Below are 12924 nucleotides of genomic sequence, written 5' to 3' on the forward strand. Positions count from 1 at the left end.
TCTCTGACTCACCACAGTGGGTAGATTCCTTGGTGTTGAAGATCCAGCGTCCAACATTCCCACATTGCTCATGGATTTTGTTGCCTTCTCTTCTATTGCTGAATGTGGAATACCACCTTTTCCATATGTACCGGGACCAGGAACTCCACTCTAGTCAAAGAAAATGATATTTCCCACATTAATTCTTCTTCAATTTTTGTAACCTTTAGCCTCAAATTTAGTGAGTTAATTCTCTTCACAAAGCATGGTTGACCAAAAACCTCTTCATCATTATCTTGAAGATCAAATGATGGCCCCAACTTTGTAACGTTCGAAATTTTCCTATCACCAACATTTTTGTAGTGAATTACTTTGATCCTCATTGCAGTAGACATGAACTTCATACTCTTTGAAAGTAGCAACTGGCATTGGAATATGAAAATGTTATGAAAATAAATGTATTTCCAGACTGCAGAACCAAGTAGTGTACACCTTGAACCAAAATTCAACCTGGCGTTTCATTGAGTGTGCATCAAAAGTATGACAAGTTCAAGATCAAAAGAAGCAGATACAACATCAAAAGTCGATAGAAATATTGTACAAGGTAAATTCCACAACAGAAAACACTTTTTATCATAATTTCAAATTTGTCTTTTGTCTTTTTATGTTAACTTTATACCATATGATATTTATCGATATGCATGACTCTAAACATGAAGTTTAAAAAATACAGAGTTTTGTAAATCACAGTTGGGACGTGATAATCTGGCCTGCCGTGTTTCATAGAATTGTTTAAATGTGCATCATGCCATGTTGACTTTATAAGGAATTAAAAGACACTTGTCTTGAGTTGGACTGTCAAGGTAATCCTGGTTAAATAAGTACAGTTGGCAATTACTTTCCTTGGAGAACCAGGTCGTAATTCCCCGATTGTGTCACACCATTGTGTAATTAATGTCATGTGTGTGTCAACATTCTTGGAGTCACATTTATGCACTGGGTCTTTTCATGCTGATGCATAGGGCTTCATTCAATTAGCATTGAGGGATAAGCCATGCTGCTGAATACATGTACAAAGAAAATTAAGCTCCCTTGTTATTGATTCAGTGTTCGCCGCTCTGAAATAATTGTAGTTTTTCTTCTCATTTTACGTCCCAACCCCACTTGTGGAAGGACTGTGCTTTGGCCATTACTTTGAACTCAAATGGTAGCCTGACTTGGTCAGCAAGACCAAACAAATGAGCAAAAGAGGACCATTATCGATATTGCTGATGTTTTGAAACATTTTTCTTTTCAGGCTGTGGGTAATTCCCCATGTCAACTTTTGTTTACGAGATTACTGTTATCTCCGAGGCAATGACCTTTGACACACATCACCCAAGACTGTGATTTGTGATAAAATTTCATTGAACATTCAAAACAAACCATGTTGACCTTTGACACCATTGTATTGATTTATCTCCTGATGACAGGTGTTCAATTAAAGTCAAACTTTGATAATACTCACCACTGCAACACTGCGGAATCTTCGGTCCCTTGTCTCACAAATTCCTCTGGTGCTGCGAGGCTTCTCGTCCGCGCTTTGCATGAAGTCTTTTATGTTGTAGCTTCCAGGCCCCAAATTCCGTTGCTGTTAAAACAATAAAATGGCTTGTCAAAAATAAGTATAATGCAAATCACATAACTTGATATGAAAGGACAACACTATATTGAAAAATAATTTAGTTACAACTCAAATTACCATTTCCATGTCATAATGTTCCATGTTCTAATTTCTCCCATGAATGACATTGTCATAACTGTGCCTCATTTAATCACTGATACATTGTGACAACTTTAACAAATGCCATTTACTTGCTCCGGGCCCAGTCTCTGGGCATATAAATATCAAAACAGAATAAATTGAAGAAATAAATAAATTGAAATAAATTGAAGAAATAAACTTGAACGCGCTTGGCCAGCCAATACCTGCTGCCGAGAAAAGCCAAGCGACTACTACAAAAATGTCACTCTGATTATTACAAAGCTTTCTTTCCATTTGCTGTCCAATTACATGGCAAAGTCATCCCACTTTACAGTCTTTGTCTGTGCTACACATGAAACCACTGAGATCATGGGGGTGATATACAGAAGCAGGATGATTTTGTCTGCCTCCTGTAGATGTGACATATATTGGGAACATCTACCCATTACTTTCCCATAGACCCTCCAACAGGGTCTATGACTTGTTCCTTACTCGTCTTTTTCAAAAGTTTTATGCTCATTATAAATTATGCCTGTGATGTCATAAATTTACTTCAGAACATAAAACGAAATTGATTTTGGGAACAGTACCAAAAATTATTATAGCAGGTTTTGCCTATTATCTTGCACATTGTCAGAGAGACCTCCAAGCGAATGCACAACTTTGAATTTTCTCCAAAAGTTTCAGGATTTAGATTTGCTCTTGACCTTCCTTGTTTGTGGAAAAACATTGACTGGTCTGTTGATTATTTTCTTATGTTTACTGTACTGGTGACTTCGATGGCCGCCACTGTTAGATCTCCCCAGTGTGCACGTCATGTTCACAAGATGTGTTTTCATTGAGAAAAAGCTTTACAATAGTCGCTTCAAATCATGTTCAAAGAGTCTATTGTAAAAGTCATTGAAGCATCCTGGCTTGAGACTTGAATAGAGCGCTATTGCTAGTCCATTGCTTGGAGTGCACGCCCTCTTTTGAGTTAATTACAATGGTGGATCTTGAAAAGATCTCTGAAGTTTATGATCTTGCCAATTAAATGACCCTACTTTCATGTGACAGAAGTACACTGATGCCATCAAGTGCTCTGTAATTTTATAGTCTCTGTCATTATGTTTCAGAAATTCCAATGTCAGTCACTTTGCTGCCTACCAACAAAATTAACATCAAAATGCCCATGGTTTGATTTTCCTAATAATATATTATTTATCTAATTTCTACCAGAAACACGGTAAATGTCAACTTTTGATGATTGTTCTTATGTTCCTTATGACATTACCTGTACAATTAATTATATAGATCACTACCACTTTGCTTTTGAATTTATACCTGTATATACCCAATGTTGGACGCTATCAGTTTGTAAAGTTCAAAAAAGTAACAGTCTTGGAATGTGTTGATAGAGAAATAAAACTCCAAATTCAGATGTCTGAAGTCATCAGTTGATATCAATTATAACTTTTATTCAAGTTTTGCGATTTCTAACAGCAGTAAAAAATACTCATGCTACAATTTTTCATCAGTCTAACATCATCATCATTATAAACCATTTCCATGATGATAATTGTTCTTATCACAGAGCAATTTCCATTAAGTTTATTTGTTAATCACAAACTACAGGGGTTATATTTTGTTTTTACGTACAACCTACCAGCTATAACCTTTTGCAATTATGGGTAATTCATAATTTATTTAACAATGAATGCATGTGTAATTTACTAAGCCAGAGCTTTGATGACCTGACGATATTATGGACAATACTTTGAAAAGATAATAATACTTCTTGTTAAATGCTCAGTAGCATGGCTAATATATTCTCTGTTTCAGAGATATCAATTTTTCAATGCAATTCAAGGCACTTTCACTGAGTCAGGTAGCTTGGCTGTAATCTAGGATATCATTGATTTTATTAAACATTAAAAATATTAATTATGTTATTTTTTTGTTAATTTATTTACTTTTTTGAAAAGGCACGGTAGAATATAAATGCAAAAGCAGACCTTGACATGATTCACAGGGTAATGAAAAGAACGTGACACAGTGCGGTATAAGTCACACATAGTATTTCACAAAATTGCAACTTCTCCCAGTAGTGCCCAGTGAGACGTGGTATTTGCTCAACCATAACGCTGTCACGGAATACACTTGTGGAATATAATTTTCCAGCGAATTCTATTTGGGTTTAAATAACTAAACACCATCAGAACCAGCCAGTAATCATTCTTCAAAATTACAAATTGTAAATTATACCAGAGGAAAAAAATTATTGGTGGAAAAGTTATTGGTAATATGACATTGTATATATCTACAAAATGCTGTTTTTCTACTCCCAGATATGTAAGTTGTTCATGTGGGTAGTAATTTGAGGACACACATTTGAAACCCAAACAGCCATTAATGCTTAGCAACAGTGTTATTAATTTTGTTTGAAACACACACTTCTTTTGTCAAACGCCAAAAATATAATGAACACGAAGCAGATTAATGCAAACAAGGGCATGTGTCACAGTTGAGTGATGGGATCTGTGTCTTGGCAATACAAAACCGTGACAATACTGGCTATCTTTAAGACTTGTTACTATTCAATGATGGCATTCTTGCCATGCTGACAACTGAACACACAACGCAACTGTGCGACTCGTATGGCTGAGTCCCCAGTATGTCAAAGGGTCTGCAATGCTTACAATATGGAGCAATAGGCTAGCAAATTTGAAACTCGCGTATTTTAAAAAAAAGCATTTACCAACATGTACTGGTAAATTAACACTCCAGTTTACCGTGGCAATGCTGTAATTTCTCATTCAAAATCCTACAACCTCCCATATTTTATCGACATTAGATTCAAAAGTCTGTATTTTCTCTGTTAACCTCCATCTGAACTCAAAGAGCTGTAAAAATTTGTACATGCAGAGATGGGAATAGATAATTGGTTTTTGATTAGTTTTTCTGCTGGCCTATTTAATTTTAAATTCTCCTTATTAGATTTATTGTTACCCGTAAGTGAATTGTGAAAAAGGACTTTTTGCAATGGTATTGAGTTAGGCAATTGTACCTGTGCTCGTTTCTTTTCCCATTGGTCTTTGTAGAGTAGATGAGGTAACGCTGCCATTCTTGCTACTTCATACGCCCTGGCCCAACCCGGACCTGATGATCTTTCCAGCACGGCACTCTTGCTGAAACCGCCAACCAGGACATCGTACATGCCGGGGCCTCTACGCCGATTCTGTTGATGAATAAAACACAGTGTAGCATTACTTTAAGTGAAATGTGTGTATGTGAACAAAACAATTAAAGTGAACAAATTAAATAATGTAAAATTTGTGCAAATTTTGTTATCTAATGATAGAGGGATCGCATTGCCAGAGCTGAATGAAGAAGATGCCTACAAACAAGCAGATATGTGAAGAAACAACACTTTGTTTTCAACCTAAGAGGTAAGGTTACAATAAACCATGTTATGTATGATTGATCCAACAAACACAAACAAAATAAATGAGTATGTGAACATATTTCTGTTGGTTGTACCCATGATGCAACACTGCCTTATCATCAGATTCACTATATTCATGGTAATCACACTTACGATATAGAGTCAGGATTTACTACATTAATGTCACATCAGTGGAAATGATTATTTCAGAATATTATTTCAGATGTCTGACTGGTTTGTAACAAGATCTACCCCTTTCAACCCTTTTAAGCTGAGTAAACCTTGACTGTTGCAACAGGAAATATACACAGCAAAACATCAACCTACCAATTCATCCATTGATTTAGTGCAGTAAGGCACTTCTGTAAATGTACCCGGCATTTTACTTGCTGGATGCACACCAGAAGTATCAAATCTGTGAGGTAAAAAAATACATATTGTTAGAAACAGTAGCCGATACCTGTAGTTGCTGTCACATATCTATATTTGTCACTGGTGATAATTGTGTTTAATTTATTACACTGCAACCAGCAGATTAATTCAAACTATCGAATGATGATGTATTAAATATAATTTGAGACATATCATCAACAAGAAAAACTGTTTAATATTGTGGTCCAACAATGAGGAAAGAAAGGTCAAACGGTTTTTTTTATGCAAAATTCAATTTTTATTTCTTTTGCTATCACTCACAGCTATGTGCAAATAAATGGTTTTTTGCAAACAAAGACGTATGTCTTCTATTAAAATACGTGCGAGTTCTGAAACTTGACCTTTAAACTTTACGTAATAAACTTTGATGGGAGGTTATTGCAAACAAAACACTTATCGCCCCAACATGGGAGGCAGACAAGAGCACTACACGAGGCTTCTTTTGTAATGACCCATGACACTAATTGCCAACGATACACGATGTTTAGTACAACTACCTAGGTTCGGCATGAACCTTGTGATATCTGCAGTTTCAGTGGCATTAAAGATAACTATATATGACTTAAACATGTTTATCTTACATTGCAGAATTTGAATTTTATTTTTTTGGTGAACAACGGGACGATCATTTCGTTCAGGAATCTCTCCAACAGATAGTTTTCGAGACTTTGCTAAGAAATATCCACATTAACAAACAGTGTTTCTTTACCACGACAGTACATTTCAAACGATAATCTGAAGTGTGACGGTCACAGCGACGGCCACACGAGACGCATTTCAGACAGTGTTTGCTGTCACCATGCTAATTATGCCTGAGCCAACCTGTCGAATAAACCCCGCGGTATCAGAATTACAATGAGAATTTACACAGTGCACATAATAGAAAATGACCAGACGAAAGAATAATATCGCATGCGCCAAGAGTGTTAGAAACAAATTATGTGCTGACTATGGCACTAACTCGCCTGAGCGTTTGAGACTGACACAGGATAAGCGTGTTTTACGACTCTTACGGGGCGTCAATAACAAATTGTCGGAGCCATTTTGTCGGCCGACACAATGACCCACACGCTAAGTCAGAACACGAAACTTGAACAGGTGGTTGGTTGTGTCGATCGCGCGCAGAACTCACCTCGATTTCTGAGTGCCGAACGGCGCACCCGAAAACTTCTTTGCCGACATTGTAAGAGAGTCGCTTATGAAAAATTTCAAAAGTTCCAAGTTATTTCACCATTCGAGTCGATCGGGGGCTCATTCTAATGCAGGAAATCTGTATCTAAGTGTTCAATAAATTGACTTAGTAAACACACTGCGTCTCGACAATGGCGGATCGCGTTGATGGTCGTTATAGAAACCATAATTTGCATATTGACAAGCGAACATCGCAAGATAACTTTAGCAGGCATGCCTTGCGCCGACGCTCTGCCCCACGACTGCGTCCGAAAGGTACACTACTGTCGTTTGCACTTGACCGTTCGTATTTTATGTACTGTGGCTTTTTATTCAACTGCACCAAAGATGTTAGTAGACTTGTCGAACTATCAATGTAAAAGTTATTCTTACACTAAATAAATGGCAAGGGTAAACATGAGATCGATAGTTTTGGATAATTGGTTTGCGGTAATCTATTTCCTTGAAGTCTATCACAAGAAATCTCTCCGAGAGTCTCTCTCTCTCTCTCTCTCTCTCTCTCTCTCTCTCTCTCTCTCTCAACTACACGGATATAACCATTATTTACAAACAACTCAGACTGTATCTCGCATAACCTCTTTGAAGTGTAGTTGTATTTATTCTTTATTCTGAACACTGGAATTTCTCATACTTCTGTCATAGTTCGAACGGACTCGACAACGAAATAACAATAAAATCGTATAGATGGGCAAATTTAACTGCGATACACACCAAATATCATACTGATGACCAAATTGTAAATATCAACTGACGGTTTACATAAGCAAATCCCAAATGAAAATTTTGCAGTAATTCATAATGACGTCGACTATATGTAATATGTTACATGGTTTTCAAACACGCTTTCCAAACACCTTCATTTTCGCAGAACAGTGCGTGTCTGCGTCGAGACAACTTCGCTGGTCGAGGATTTTTTTTATCGCGAGCTGTGACCCTCCTATACTACTCAGACCTAAGGCCAAAGGAAAAAGATTGTCCTGTTCCGATAACCCTACCTACCCAAATTTTTGCCTGCCGACCCTAAACTTTTTAGAACTACGTATAGTCCGTAGGCTGGAGGGGCCCACCGTGCACCCCCCCCCCCCACATCCCTACTTCTTGGGTATTTTTTTGTTCTTTAGGACCTGCTGAACAAGAAAAAAGATGTTAACATTGGATATTTTGGGATGCACTACCTATCTGGCTGGTGTTTGATTTGCATGTACCGCAAAAAATGGCGAAAAATGGATAGGGGTAGGGGGTACTATATCCTCCCATACATTGAGTAAACTAGCATGAAATAGCACAAACCATACATTTTTGGAAAGCTGAGATTCTGCTCTTTATGAGAAACACCAACTTTAGCAAAATTAATTTGTGTACATAGAATAGGACGACTTTAAAATGAATTTTTTTGACAATTTTGAAATTTTTTACCCAAAATACCATGTAACAATTGTGATTTACTTGTTATTAAGCAAAATTTTGACAGCTTTTTGTGTTTGAATTATTTATTCCCACATATTAAACAAGAAAAAAAGTGTTAACATTAGATATTTAACTATACACTACTTCTCTTGAGTCAATTTTGAATTGCGTGTATCTGTATGGGGTGTGCAAAAGCTAGGGGTAGGGGTACAACATTCTTTCCTTGATGAAGTAAACTGGCTTGAAATGCCATATACCTTATAGTTTTAGAAAGCTTAGATACTGGTCTTTCTAAAATGCATAAAGTTTTTGTGAAAAAATATGACGTCATAGAATTGGATAACTTTAAATCGATTTTTTCTGGTAATTCAGTATTTTTAACCGGAAGAAAATACGATAACTATTGTTTCCTCCTTATGAAGCAAATCAAACAGATTTATGGATGTTATTTACTAATTGCAATGTGCTGAAGAAGAAAATAAATGTCAAAATTGGGTATTTACCATGCATTATTGTCTCTAGTCACTAAAATAGCAAGTTTTGTTACATTGGTATATCGTGAATGGGCATTTTATTGTTATGCAATGAACTAATGCACAGCCTTAAAAAGAAGACTCGAAAACGTGCACACATAGTCATATTGCCATTTTCTCCTTCAAGTAAATAGATTATTGACGACTGTCTATTGTTATCATTTAATTTTTAAATATTTTTCTATTAAATAATTTTGTTAAGGCGTATTTGGAAAATTGTCTATGCCTCCTTGTCTTACTTAAGTTTATATACAGCAAGCATTACTAACAATCTATTAGGCCGAGGCTAGAGGGGCGTCTACGTGCACCTCCCCCTCACCCCACAGGATAACAAACCTGTAATTTTCAGAAGCCTTGGGATCCCTAAAATAAGAAATGGGATTTTAACAAACAAAATATAGGGACTCAATAGCTGTTACGGTCATGTTTTGAAGGGTACCACAAAATCACGATTTTGTGACCCTCGTGGATTTTTGTCAAACCTGTCTTCTTGTACGTGATCTGCTGAGCTTACTGTTTAACATGACCTAGGTTATGGGGTATCATTAGAAAGGTGATTTATTCTTCTTGTAAATGGTATATAGCAATATGCAATATCTTCTATAGTTTTCATGAAATAGGGCCATAATTTACCCCATACCCCAAAGTTTTATGTCACAAATTACTGTCAAAACTAATCTAAATTCCACCAATTATTTACCTATACATAATACAAAAGGCAATACTGTGTATTAACTTTGCGTTATTTGCTACAGGTACATGTTAGAAACTTGGAATAAACTTTTAACAGAAAAAATATTGGGATCCTGTAGCTGTAACAGTCATATTTTGAAGGGTACCGAAAAATCACAGTATTAATGACTCGCATTCGTTTTTGTTAAACCTGTCTTCTTGTAAGTCTTCTGCTGAGCTTATTTTGAATATAACGAGGCCAATGGGGTACCATTAGAAAGTTAATTTACTCTTCTTTAAAATGACATGTTGCAATATGCAATATCTTCTATAGTTTTCATGAAAGAAGATCAAAACTTACCCCATACTCCAACGTTTTATGTCGCAAATTACCATCAAAACTAATCTCAAATTCTACCAATTATTATCCTGGACACATTACAAAAGGCAATTCTTTGTATAAAATATTTTTATTTGGTACAAGGACATGTCAAAAATAGAGTTAGACTTTTAAGAGACAAAATATTGGTATTGAATGACTGTTACTGGCATGTTTTGAAGGGTACCGTGAAGTCATAACCTAGGTCATGTTAAACAGTAAGCTCAGCAAATCACGTACAAGAAGACAGGTTTGACAAAAATCCACGTGGGTCACAAAATCGTGATTTGTGGTACCCTTCAAAACATGACCGTAACAGCTATTGAGTCCCCATATTTTGTTTGTTAAAATCCCATTTCTTATTCTAGGGATCCCAAGGCTTCTGAAAATTACAGGTTTGTTATCCTGTGGGGTGAGGGGGAGGTGCACGTAGACGCCCCTCTAGCCTCGGCCTAATAGATTGTTAGTAATGCTTGCTGTATATAAAGTAAGACAAGGAGGCATAGACAATTTTCCAAATACGCCTTAAACAAAATTATTTTATAGAAAAATTTTTAAAAATTAAATGATAACAATAGACAGTCGTCAATAATCTATTTACTTGAAGGAGAAAATGGCAATATGACTATGTGTGCACGTTTTCGAGTCTTCTTTTTAAGGCTGTGCATTAGTTCATTGCATAACAATAAAATGCCCATTCACGATATACCAATGTAGCAAAACTTGCTATTTTAGTGACTAGAGACAATAATGCATGGTAAATACCCAATTTTGACATTTATTTTCTTCTTCAGCACATTGCAATTAGTAAATAACATCCATAAATCTGTTTGATTTGCTTCATAGGAGGAAACAATAGTTATCGTATTTTCTTCCGGTTAAAAATACTGAATTACCAGAAAAAATCGATTTAAAGTTATCCAATTCTATGACGTCATATTTTTTCACAAAAACTTATGCATTTTAGAAAGACCAGTGTCTGAGCTTTCTAAAACTATAAGGTATATGGCATTTCAAGCCAGTTTACTTCTTCAAGGAAAGAATGTTGTACCCCTACCCCTAGCTTTTGCACACCCCATACAGATACACGCAATTCAAAATTGACCCAAGAGAAGTAGTGTATAGTTAAATATCTAATGTTACACTTTTTTCTTGTTTAATATGTGGGAATAAATAATTCAAACACAAAAAGCTGTCAAAATTTTGCTTAATAACAAGTAAATCACAATTGTTACATGGTATTTTGGGTAAAAAATTTCAAAATTGTCAAAAAAATTCATTTTAAAGTCGTCCTATTCTATGTACACAAATTAATTTTGCTAAAGTTGGTGTTTCTCATAAAGAGCAGAATCTCAGCTTTCCAAAAATGTATGGTTTGTGCTATTTCATGCTAGTTTACTCAATATAGGGGAGGATATAGTACCCCCTACCCCTACCCATTTTTCGCCATTTTTTGCGGTACATGCAAATCAAAAACCAGCCCAGATAGGTAGTGCATCCCAAAATATCCAATGTTAACATCTTTTTTCTTGTTCAGCAGGTCCTAAAGAACAAAAAATACCCAAGTAGTAGGGATGTGGGGGGGGGGGTGCACGGTGGGCCCCTCCAGCCCACGGACTAGTAAACACGGAAGTAAAAAATGAAAGAAAAAAACCGTAAAATCACGTGTTCGTTACCTGGCATTTGATTTTTGCTTGAACGAGGACGTCTTATATGTTTTTATTCCTTTTATATGTATGATACGTTTTTCTGGAAATGTTGTGGCCAGTGTTTGACCGCCCTGAATCCCTGAAAAGTGCATATTTAAAAATAAAAATATCTTGGGAAAAAATCCCTGCCGACCTACCTACCCTATTTTTGAAAACCATGTTATCGGAACAGTACAATTTATTTTTAGCCTAATCAGACTGACCTGACGATGGTGTCAAGGTTGCAGACCTGTTCTCATCCGCCAACTTGCTAATAGCTAGCCAGTACTGCGCACTAGGCCAGGATCAAGTTTAAAACAATGTGATTTTGTTTATACAGGTCTGTTCCATTGGTCAAAAAAAGGAGGGGCGGGCACTTCAAAAACAATAGACGGAGGAAATGCGACTTTTATGTCTCTTTCCCCCTTTTTATTAGGGATAGTGGATATGTTTTTTTTCAAATCTGGATATGCTTGCGAACTTGTAATTATCTCATTTCTTTCCGTTTTCGCTCACGAACAACACTGACTTTGACGCTATTTCCCTAAATGTTCGTGGTTTAAATGAACAGAAAAAGAGGCGTTCCATCTCAATTGGCTTAGGAAGCAATCTGCAAATGTTATCTATTTGAAGAAAACACACAGTTCATATTCTGTCGAAAATATTTGGCGAAATGAGTGGGGTGGTAAAATAATGTATTGTTATGGAACCAGTAACAGCCCAGGTGTTTCGATACTTGTTAAAGATCATTTTGATGGCGAGTTTTAAATTCTCCAAACAGATATACAGACGGCAGGTTAATTGTGGTCAAAATAATGACGCCAGCCTTTCTCATCTTCAATATTTATCTTCAAACTACGAGAATACACATGATACAATCTTATAGCATTGTGAATAGTTTGCGTATTGACTTTAGTAGTAATCACATTTTGATTGGAGAGGATTTCAATGCAGCGTTGGACAGACATCTTGACAGAAAAGATAGGGCATGAAAAAGAGAAAGTTGTAACAATTAAAGGGAAACCTAAGTCCAGCGACATTGACCGTTTATCCCTTCCAAAATCACCCTTGAATAAAATGCAGCTCAAATTTTCAACATAATTGCACGCGCCGACGACTACGGAGCGACGAAAAGAGACTTTGAAGTAGACGACATTTATGGAAATGAGCTCGGAATCCCATGGGCGCGAAAGGGCTCATGGGAGGAGCGTGCGTGACGTCATCGGCGATACACGAACGTGTGTGACAGCCTACCAAGCATTGGAGTCTATAACTGCAGGAGTGCAGTTCTGCACGTTACGACTCTTTGATGCTCAGTAGCATAAAAGATAATTAACTGTTGTTCAGCTGAGTGCAAAAATCACTCAAGGAAGAACAAACGGAGTCAGCTTTTACCGTCTTCCCACATAACAGCTTTTTCGAAGAAAGTGGCTAAAGAAAGTCGGGCGAGTTTAAAAATCTGTAAAAGATACGAC

General features: G+C 36.5%; 1 protein-coding gene across 1 annotated transcript in view; it reads right to left on the bottom strand.

Moving 5' to 3' along the window:
* The window catches only part of LOC139138521 (ciliary microtubule-associated protein 2-like), a 12050-nt gene extending 5120 nt beyond the window's left edge, over positions 1–6930 (bottom strand). Inside the window, exons 1-5 of the mRNA XM_070706926.1 lie at positions 6712–6930; positions 5475–5562; positions 4770–4940; positions 1487–1609; positions 13–150 (exon numbers count right to left, since the gene is read on the bottom strand). Coding sequence (XP_070563027.1) covers positions 13–150; positions 1487–1609; positions 4770–4940; positions 5475–5562; positions 6712–6761 — 570 coding nt within the window. The 5' untranslated portion in view covers positions 6762–6930. The remainder of the gene's footprint in view (positions 1–12; positions 151–1486; positions 1610–4769; positions 4941–5474; positions 5563–6711) is intronic.
* Positions 6931–12924: the final 5994 nt, after the last annotated feature.

This window comes from Ptychodera flava, chromosome 8 (genome assembly GCF_041260155.1).
Source record: "Ptychodera flava strain L36383 chromosome 8, AS_Pfla_20210202, whole genome shotgun sequence".
NCBI lineage: Eukaryota > Metazoa > Hemichordata > Enteropneusta > Ptychoderidae > Ptychodera > Ptychodera flava.